The 10,598-nt window shown below is 37.1% G+C and overlaps 1 protein-coding gene across 1 annotated transcript; it reads right to left on the bottom strand.

Annotated features, from left to right (window-relative positions):
• Positions 1-264: 264 nt before the first annotated feature.
• mtx1a (metaxin 1a) lies at positions 265-10,596 on the bottom strand. Its single transcript, XM_043261762.1, has 8 exons — positions 10,481-10,596; positions 5,977-6,046; positions 5,063-5,142; positions 4,003-4,095; positions 3,748-3,930; positions 2,373-2,449; positions 2,108-2,265; positions 265-1,996 (listed from the first exon to the last, which is right to left on the bottom strand). The coding sequence occupies exons 1-8, from the start codon at positions 10,559-10,561 to the stop codon at positions 1,776-1,778; spliced, it is 963 nt and encodes a 320-aa protein (XP_043117697.1). The 5' UTR covers positions 10,562-10,596; the 3' UTR covers positions 265-1,775.
• Between the last annotated feature and the right edge of the window lie 2 nt (positions 10,597-10,598).

The following is a 10,598-nucleotide window of genomic DNA, read 5'->3' as shown; positions in this document are numbered from 1 at the left end:
TTCCAGTCTGGTGCTGTAACACACAGCTGTGTCTCCCCCAGGGCACCCATTCACAGAGCCCTCGCTCAGTCAGCTCTGATGCTCGGAAACACTGCCGGCAGGTAAACTGTAGCTTGAAACAAATATCTTTCTCTCTTACAACCTCCAATTCACACTCACTGGTCCCCAGGGTCACTTGTTTCAACAACGCAACAGATAAAATCAGCAATTGACTGCGTCTGTGCGCCAATGCGACTGGAGAAAAGAAAGAAACCCACTGCAGGATTATTCAGGACCATTTATTTGCCCGTTAAATTATGAAAATAGAAATCCATAAGCAACACGTATTTACAGCCCGTAACACTATGTGAAAATGGAATAAATTACTGTGCAATCTGTAATTTCTTCTCCATCTCTGAAGAATCTAGTATGAATGAATACATCGGCACACCAGTGAACTAGTTTTGGAGCTTTATGCTGTAAAACAAAGATGCTTAGAGGAAGAAAACGACAATAAACAACAGCAATAAATCAGCCACCTTCATTGATCCAGTGTTTCTCTTTCAAATAGTTTAACTAGATTTAAAAAATCCACTCATGTAGCTTAACTGCCACGAACCTCATGGAAATTTACAGAAACTGAAACATCTTAGCCAGTTTTGTGGTCTGTCAGCAAGATTTCTTTGGACAGTAACTTTTGGCTTAAAAATATGCAAGTGCCGGTTCTAATCCTCATTAATGTACAATAGTTTCCCTTTATCCTTTGCAGTAGGCTGAAGATGTTTAAAGGGTTGGTTTAAGAGCGACAATTTTGTAATTACTCCCGCTTGTGTTGTTGCAAACCTGTACGATCGTCACTAAACATATCGTGCTTTCTATACGATGTGCCATAATAAGCATTCTGGCTCAATATTCAAATGCGCAAAGCACAAATCAGTGACGCAAAAGGTTCTCACATGTCATGTGATCAAGCACGTGTATCCAAATTTTAACATGCATATGCGTATTAGAATAAGAATATTGTTCCAAGAGGGATATCTTTAGTGAATAATTACATAAAAGGTACAGCTGCAGGATATTTAGATCACAAGTTGTTTCAACTACTTTTTCCCTCAACTGCGAGCGCAAATCTGACCTTTATTTGAGAGGAAATCAATATCATCATTTTACGTAATACGTCTTTTTGTATGTCACATGAGAAACCAAGTCGCACATGTTTGGAATGAGACAAGAAGTAGAATAAATTCTGTTTTTGGTGATTTACGTCTTTAAGACTTGAAACGTTATTAACTATTGGCAATTTCCTATTTCACTCAATAGGATCATCAAATTAACATGAGTATTAAACTCTCTGAAGCATATAACAGCAGATCAGTACCGACAGCAGAGCAGAAAAATGCAGGTAAACAAATAAAAACATAAAAATATACAGCTTCAAATAAGGCAATAGCACGTAAAGAAAGCTATTTAAAACCATAATACGTGTTTTGGTCCACACAATGAATGTTGATGACGATGCTTTTAAGTGCTTTCTCGGCTAAGTTTAGCTTAGCATGTGAATATATAAACAGTTCTGCTTTTTATTTTTGGTAAATATACCCAGTAAAGAGATTAAAGCAATGAGTGCAGCTCTATAAGGAAAAAATCAGATTTAAAACCAAAGATTATCATGCAATTAAAGATGAAGGAATAAATGATACATAAATCCCCCAAAATATTGTTCCTGTGTTTTCCTCCACCATTTAGGCATGACCATCCCAGTGCAACTGAAAAGTCCTACTTTCATTCATCCTCATTCACTCCTCCTCTTCCTCGTGGGAGGGGCCTCTCAGTGAGGCGGGGCCTGCAGGCTCCTCCTCCGGCACGTGTTCAATAGCGACTATGCCGGTGAGGAAAGCGTAGCTCAGCATCGCTGCCACTGCGACCAGAACTGACAGCAGCTGCTTGCGTCTTTTGTATGGCTCGCTGTCAAAGTCGCCCCCCTGCTGTGTGCTGGACATCGGACGACTGACGCCATCTGCAAACAGAACGTGCACGAACATGAGGACTCGGTGACTCTTATTCTACAGAAAGAACAATGGACGTTTTGTTCTTTGTAAGCACTTTACTGTGGTTTTTGGTCTCCCACCTTTACTCTCGCTGGGGAAGTACAAGCTCAGGATGTTGGAGCAAAATGTGTTCAAGTTTTCCAGGTTCTTCAAGTTCTGCTGCAGTCGGCAGTTAGGCAGCCGGATCTTAATAAGCGGAGCTAGATGACCAAAGACATATGCATCTAGGGAAGAAGGCCTTTAACAAACAAATAAACATACACACACACAAATGTATATTAAACTTAACCCATAATCGACTGAAAATAAAGGTTAAAGGTCAACCTAAATGTGTAAAACACTTACGAATCCCCAAAGAAAAATTTGTTCGATCCCAGCCGCTGAGAGAGAAGATTGAGGCATTCCAGAGCATCGTGGTAAAGCTGGAAGTAAAGATGGAGAGAGTCACAGAGAGAACGTGTAAGAAACAACTAGATTATAGATTATTATGCTCGTCATTTTTTGTTTCATACCGTAGTATTCAGTCTTATCTTTCTCAATATTTGTGCGTTTGCTTTGCAAAGCATTAATTTAAGGGGTTCATGTTTCACAAGTTACATATACATGTTATTATAATACCAATAAATCATGCATAATTTAACTTTAAGACAAACCCTAATCCTAACATTATAATAATAAGGACCTGGATTTAATTAATATTATTCATTGAATGTATAATTTTACTGTAACAAGGACAACTCCAAATAAATTGTAATTTTTTTCAATTTTTTTAATTCCACACGGCCACTGAAGAGAAAGAGATTAGATTAAAAAGGTTTAAATGCAGTTGTTTCTTGCCAAATTACCATGAACAAGAAACACATTTAAGAATTTCTATTTCCATGGATCAACATATCAGTACATTTTATACAGTATACTAGTATAACATATTAGAACAGCATATAAAGAGTACATAGAATACAGTAGTATTACCAACATTTATATAATAGTATATTTACAAACATTTATTTTTTCTAAAACATTTAAAAAGCACCATTCCATATTAACTTTAATGACAGAAAGCAAGTTCAGTGAAATCACTTTATTTGACGAATGAAAAAAACAGAATCCACCTTTGAAGAGCCAAACAGAACTCAACTTTACAGAGCTTAAAGCATTAGATTACACAAGTGCACAATAATCACAACATGTTGGTGTGGAAGCTAATATAGCTTTCTTGGTATAAATGTGCTGTATGAGTGTGCATAAAAATGTCAATTTTCTTACACTCATATCTTCCCAAACCTGTATGACTTTCTTTCTTCTGCAGAACTAGAAAGAAGATGATTTGAAGAATGCTGGTAACAAAACAGCTTGGTTTCCACTGACTCAATTGGACTCTATTGACTCCAATTGCACAGGCATAGCGAACAGTTCACAAGCACGCACAGAGTCAGAGTCCTAAACAAGCAGAGTTGTTTCCCAACATCAGACTAGCAACTATCTAAAACCGAATTCTCTGCCAGAACGGAACTTCTGCTCTGTTTGAGCTCAGATTCCACAGATCTGCTGGTTTATCAGTGTCCTCTTCAGGGACCAGAACACTGTTCCCTCTGGCTGGAGTCTAACAGCCGCCCTGGTGTCTCAGGGAGGCGTTAATATCACAACACATACAGCCAACCCACCATCTGATGCATATCTCACCGCTACTAAAACAAACAGTATCCAAAATCCCACCAACCTCCTTCTCTGCCTCTTCGCCCGCCTCCAGCGAACTGTTTCCCCGGATCAGACGGAGTCGCTCAAGCTGCCTGTTCTGCATGCGGCCCGGCAAGAAGAAGTTGAGCGGGAAGGACATATTCTCTCCGTGCCAGCGGCGCGTCACCTCCACATAGTTTTTAGGATCGATCCACAAAGCGTAGATCTGCAGAGAAATTAGAGTTTGAGCATGTACCCACTAGAATTTCCTCTTTAAGGTCCAGTGTTCGAATCTCACCAGTGCAGGTAACAGCCGCTCCTCCAGCAGCGAGATGAAGGCCAGAGTATCGGCGCCCTCTTTGGCCGAGAGATCATAGTCTGCATTATATTTCTGAAACACAAATTTCCAGTATTACTTTACGACACTGAACCAATCAAACTGTGACTGCTTGCTTTTCATGTCTGTCAGATGGCCTCTTGGGCGGTCCTTGACCAATGAAAAGCGCTATGGAGTCCAGAAATTCTGTCATCAGTCAAAAAGCCAATAGGATTTTTCTACTGGCTTTTTTGTTATTGCAGAAAATAGGTTTGAGATTATCACTAATTTTGCTCCTCAAGATAATCTTCACTAACAAAAACAAGTTTTATGAATTTTGAAGCCTGAATGCAAGAGGCTGGTTATACAGAAACTACACAACGATCGCTTTCAAGAAACATTTTAATCTTTATTGAAAATCTACTATTTGGAAAGTCTGAGTTTCTGTTTCTGACAACCTCTGTATTCCCATTTAGCCACTTGTCAGCAACAGCCATTTTCCAAGACACGTAGAAGAAGTAGTATTGCATAAAGGTAAAAATATCATGAGCTTGTGTTCATCACAGACAGAAAAAACCCCCACTGACTTTGGAACTACAAAACCCGAAGTTCATAAAAAGCATTTTACAGGTTGCAGCACTCTATAGAAGAAATTATTTAGCATCCAAAAAGATGTAGTGTGTTGTGATCTGATTTGTGTATACTCCTGAGTCTGTAAGCAGCAATACTACTGGTAAAATAAGAAACTATAAACGTGTTTCTAGGAGGGTTTTAATTATGCACCTAATTAAAACCTTTCCTGAAAACACATGTTTATTGTTTCTCATTCCATTTAAATTTAATGGGCACCTTTATTGTGCAATCAAACAAGATTAATGAGGAAATTAGGGGAGCCTTTATAATGGCAGCAGGCCTCACTGGAAAGGTTGTGGTTCTCAAATGAATAAACCTGAAAGAAAGAGTGAAATATACAGGGCACTTGAGTCATGCATGATGAAAATTAAAACATGACCATGACAGTGGCAAGGTAAGAGATGATCACCTGTTTTCTCAACTGAATGATGATCTGGCTGGGTTGGGAGCAGCTGCCTTCATCTTTGGTCCTGAGAGCAGGAAGTGAACCTTCAGTGAAAACATCAGCATCAGTAAAAACAAAAAAAAAAAAACCCAAAACAATTATCTTCTATAGGCCTATAAAGATGATTAATAACACAGTCCGTTTAAAGTTTCGACTATCACTCTGGACATCAAAAACAAAATCTCTAGAAAACTTAACATTGCATAATGAAAACTTGTGTTTTTTTTTTGGAAACCGTGATTTGTTTGTTTTCAATAATAAATATATTACAGTGCAAAAGAACAGCATTTGAATTTGAATTTTTATAAACTGAAATAGAAGTCTTTATTGTAAAAATAATTCAAAGTAAGTATATTTCCAAAGATACAAATTAATTAAATGACCTTTTAAATAAATAACTAATTTTTTTAATTTATTAAGGTTTTAATAGCTTTAAAATGCATCAATCCAAAAACCTATCCAATCTATCCAAAGAGGACGACTTCTATAATGTGATAAACGGGGTAAATAACTGATATACTTTAGATGGTCTTTATTTTTATTTAGGCTTATTTCTTTGTAAAGAATAATGAAGTGGAAGTAGTGGAAAAGCTGTTTTCTCAAAGTGAAAGGGTCTACCCAATGCAAAACTACTGAAGGAACATTGGTCTTCAATATGGAATAATATTTAACTTTGGAAGAAATTAGGAGCCAAGGAAAATAATAATGGATACAGACAAGAATGTGGAAAGAGAAAACATACAGATGCAAGTTATCAGCAGCTCGGCAGGAAAGGGGAAGAGGCCTGTGCGCTTCAGTTAAAGCACACGCTAAATGCTCGTCTTAATGAATGTGGAGTGTTTGCCAGGAAACAGATTGTTAAAACTCTGCCTGCTTACCTGTGGGGCTTCTCCAGGGGTTAGAAATCCTGTGAATTTTGAGCGGGGCTCTAGCAAAGCGAGCATATGCCTGGAAAATGGTATAAAAGACATTATTATTATTATGTAGACTAATTTCACTTTTTGCTTAACTAGATTTAAACTTCCAGGTTCACACAGAATACGGTTATTAGTGTAGCCTCATGTCAGTACGTGGCATAAAACACCCTTCTCCAGGTTTACAGGACTGTCTTTACCGTTTACCATCTACTAGACGAAAATTATAAAATCTTAGGAGCGGGAAAAGCTATTTTACGCGATCACTTTGAGGTATCACTTATACACAAACTTACAAACCAAACTGTATGAACGGTGTTGTTTTCCTTTTCCAAGCTCCACTAAATTCCAACAGGCAACAACACAAAACACATGACGATGACATAATATGCAGTGGCAAAAAAAAGACAACTGTTAGTCAAACAGCTCCATTTAGCACTTGGACAGCGTTAGAGGTCCAGGATCGGATGCCTTGTTTTACGACGACATCTGATAAAAAGGGACGTAATTTCACATTCCAGCACATGCAGCTGAGAGCTGACAGATTGAGCGCTTCACACCTGGCTCAGACCGTCGTTTAGCAGATTCTTTCCATTGAAAGCATCTTATACTGCCGATCACTGGGGTAATATTCCCTGGGGCGCTTCTTTACACTTCAGACCAAAAGCCAAGAATGACTCAACAATCATCATACTTGATTCTTAAAGGAATAGTTCACCCAAAAAATTAACAATCATGATTTTGTAAGGATTATTTTGAATTCCAGTACTCGAATTCGGGACACCTGAAGCACAATGGCACTATATGAAGGCATGTTGCCTTATGAGGCTATCGGAGACGACAATCTTGTTACTCTGAGTAGAATCTTCAAGCAGCTCTTCAACAGCTAACCTTAAATATGAAGCTTCAGATGTTAGAAAACACTTCAAATGATGCAGTTATTACAAACTAAATTAATAGGAAATAGCATAACAAATAACTTCAGGCAATAATCTTTATTTTTTACTCTAGAACTCTTCCGTGACCCTACATAAAATCAGTGTGAATAAAAGAGGGATGGATGTAATTATGGCAAAAAATATGCCAGGCTCAGAGATTTTGTAATGGTTCAGGAAATATGAATAGTATTGACTTCTTTAATGTTCATGTTGGAGCTAGTCCCTATGAACTGGGTTTTAATGGAAAAGAGCTGCATAAAGATCCTTTAGATTGTTTCTTTTTCGTTGCAAAAACAGCACCAGAACCATTTCTTTAACATTAGGCCACCACCAGCGCTCAGAAAACTCACGGTGACTGTAAAAGGGGAGGGGGTTCTGGAAAATGCTGAATATTGAGTTTTTGGATTTTCTCCTTTTCCCCGTTTGAAGTTGAGCAGTAAGCTGGAAAAGTGCCATCAAAGGCTGACATCATAACCTCAGATTTATTACTAGATTGATTCCTACACAATCCTAAATTGTGGCTCGTAAAAGTATAGGGGATCAAGTTTGGAAATAAATCACTCCTATGTGAACAACTGGTACTGTCCAAAGCAAACACGAAGAGGAAAACTACAGCTGGCTGAAAATCACTTTGCCCACAGTAAAAGCAGTTCATCAGACTCCTGCTGTACACATAAACACATTGAAATCAGGCCACGGATGACAGAACAGCTTCTCTTGAAAGTGCAGATGGTAATAATTAGTTTTAGCTGCTCGTAAGATCCTTAAATAGAGTGCTGCAGATGATGATTGGACTGTGCTGCTATTAAGCCCCGGCCCTACTTTGCTGCACGTCCAATCACTGCTCGTTAAGGAACAGTGTTTTAATAAACCAAAACTAAAGCAACCACCCAGGAGTTAATTCATCAGCGAACACTAGAATAAATAGTTCTTGCTGAATGGTTACATTTAATAGTTTTCTCATCCAAGCACTTTTTTTTTTTTAATTTTAAATAAAAAAAAATAATGCAACAAGTAACTAGGTTTACCATGAAAAGAAAGGGAAAGGTTTTTTTAATAAAGATTCCACTGTATCCATGTTAGGTGTTAAAAGAAATTCCAAGACCACTGCAAAACATTAAGCAATGAGAAAAAACACTGACTTCATAAACATTAAATAAGCATACTTTAAAACAAAAAAAATCAAGACAAAAACTTTAAACATCACAAGAGTTGTCCTAAATAGGCCTGTCATGATTATTACAGAAATGTCTTTTCAGATTATTTGATGTATTATAATAAAATTTAATAATAATAAATGACAATTATTAAAATAGCAATAATAATAATAATAATAATAATATCAATAAGAAGAAGAAGAAGAAGAAGAAGAAGAAATATTATTACATTACAGTATAATATATATTATTTGTAATGTTAAATTACTTTACAATGAAAGTAAAGTTTTTTTAACTATGTTGTTAAATTTTATTTGTCTTATGTGAGCACCCCAAAGCACATATATTTTATGGCATTTATTCACATTTACATAACCCGGTTTCACAGGTAAGACTTATGCCTAGTCTTAGACTAAAATGTAAATCTGAGCGGTTTCAACTGAAAGAAACTTAAACGAAGTGTAATTTTTTTTTTTGCTGTGCCTCTTTGCCCTGAATTGAAGTCACAGTGCGTTGTTCTTGATCTAAACTGACCAGGTTAATATGAAAAATAACAAATTTCACCATAGAATCAAACGAAAAAATTATATGCTCAGAAACGTATCACTTGCACATACTTTTTCAATTCAATTATTTAATCCAACACTTTATTGTTGAAATTCTTTCTGAAATTTGTCTTGGATCTCTCAGGGTGTACTGTCTCACATCAATTCACGTCGATGATTACTAAACAAATACCTTTAAAAACAAAATAAATAAGGATTATACAATTACATAAACACACGGCTAGGGCATTATGTAATATAGTCTTTTCCATCTAGCATATGCAATGAGACTTCTGTTGCATATAAATATAAAAATGTATATTTCTCATACTAAATATGAGAGTCAGACAATTTTTTTCGTATACACATCTTGAAAACTTGGTGTAAACTATAATATAGGATGTTATTTACATATGTATGTTGGACAGAGGAGAGGGGGACACGGTCGCATTACATAAATCAACACGGCATTAAGATGCAAATCAGTAATGTTTTTTTTTTCTAAGACATGTTTTAAAAAATGACTTTAAAACTTCTTTAAAGCAGGGCCATAAAGTTAATGTGACTAACAAATGAACCTTCTCAAAATCATGAAAAAAATTTATCATAATAAACAATGAATCACTGACAAAACGTTATGATTACGATGGGCCTAACTTCAAACCGACAGCTACCAGGCAAATCTCCAGACTTCCTCAGACCTTCACATGCAGTTACAATTTAATGCAACTATAGGCCCACACTTTCTGGTGCAATGAGATAATCTGGAAAATTCTGAATGAACTTTATATTACAAAACCATCAAACGCAGGGAGCAAAACATGCCTGTGGTTTTCAAGGAGCCCGGAGTAGGTGTAGACAGACTGTAACACACAGACATCATCCCAACCGCTGGCGAGCTGGAAAAATCCCACCACACTCTTTAGAGAGTCCAAAACACACAGCGCTGATGTAACCTAATCACTTTAACATGCGATTTCAGCAACAGTGACCTGGTTCTGTGCCCGCATACAACCTTTGCTGATTAGGAATAAAATGGATCTGAATGCCGTCTCCAAAGCTGCAGACGGGAGATGAGATTGATGTTAACTCCAGATGACAGTGGAGGGTTTGTGGTTTACAGTAGCACAGACAGGTGGCGCCCTGGTGTGACCAAACTGAAGTGGAAAAACAAGAAAAGTGGAGGAAACTTATCCCACAAGATGATTCATGCAGCAAAAATAACTGCAGATAAGCACCTTGGCTACGGAATTAACCAAGAAATTAAAATGCATGACCTTATCATAAAATCATATGAATTAAACTGGAGATATTCCCATTTTAGAGGGAAGCATGACCTGACTGGTATTTAGACAGTGTAAGCCCACACTTGACAAGGGGGAAAAAAACTGTGCATGGGTGCAGAAATTTCCAGAATTTTATTCTAAAAAAAGTATAATAATTCTAATAAGTGTGTGTGCGTGTGTGTGTGTTTAAACTTTATTATTGTAAATAATAATAGTAATAAATACCAGCGGAATCCATTATTCTCATAATATAACACACATACATAATAATATAAAAAATAACAGCTAAAACCACTACGCATATAAAAATATGCAAGTACATAGTATGTTAGAATACGCAAAAAATCCAGAGAATTATTTAATAAATAAGTCATATTATTTAAAATAGGCCACGTTAAGAACGACGTGATATCACTGTACCATATCGCACCGCCACTGTACTGTAGAAAGTGACTGGAGTCTTTTCTCCACAACGACGGAACTTAAGCAGAACCCAGTCGGTATAAACATTCAGACTACACGAGCCAGTGCTGAAAACTCACCAGCACGATGAGACAGTCCGTATTTACTGACGGTAAACCCAAACCAGCCTTCCAGCAAAACAGCTCACAGGGCGCCGCCATCTTCAGAATCCAAACACCTCTGACCCGGAACTGATGG

Source organism: Puntigrus tetrazona, chromosome 16 (genome assembly GCF_018831695.1).
Source record: "Puntigrus tetrazona isolate hp1 chromosome 16, ASM1883169v1, whole genome shotgun sequence".
In the NCBI taxonomy this organism is placed as follows: Eukaryota; Metazoa; Chordata; class Actinopteri; order Cypriniformes; family Cyprinidae; genus Puntigrus; species Puntigrus tetrazona.
Note: the sequence above shows the minus strand (reverse complement) of the source record. Positions and strands in the feature narration are given on the sequence as shown.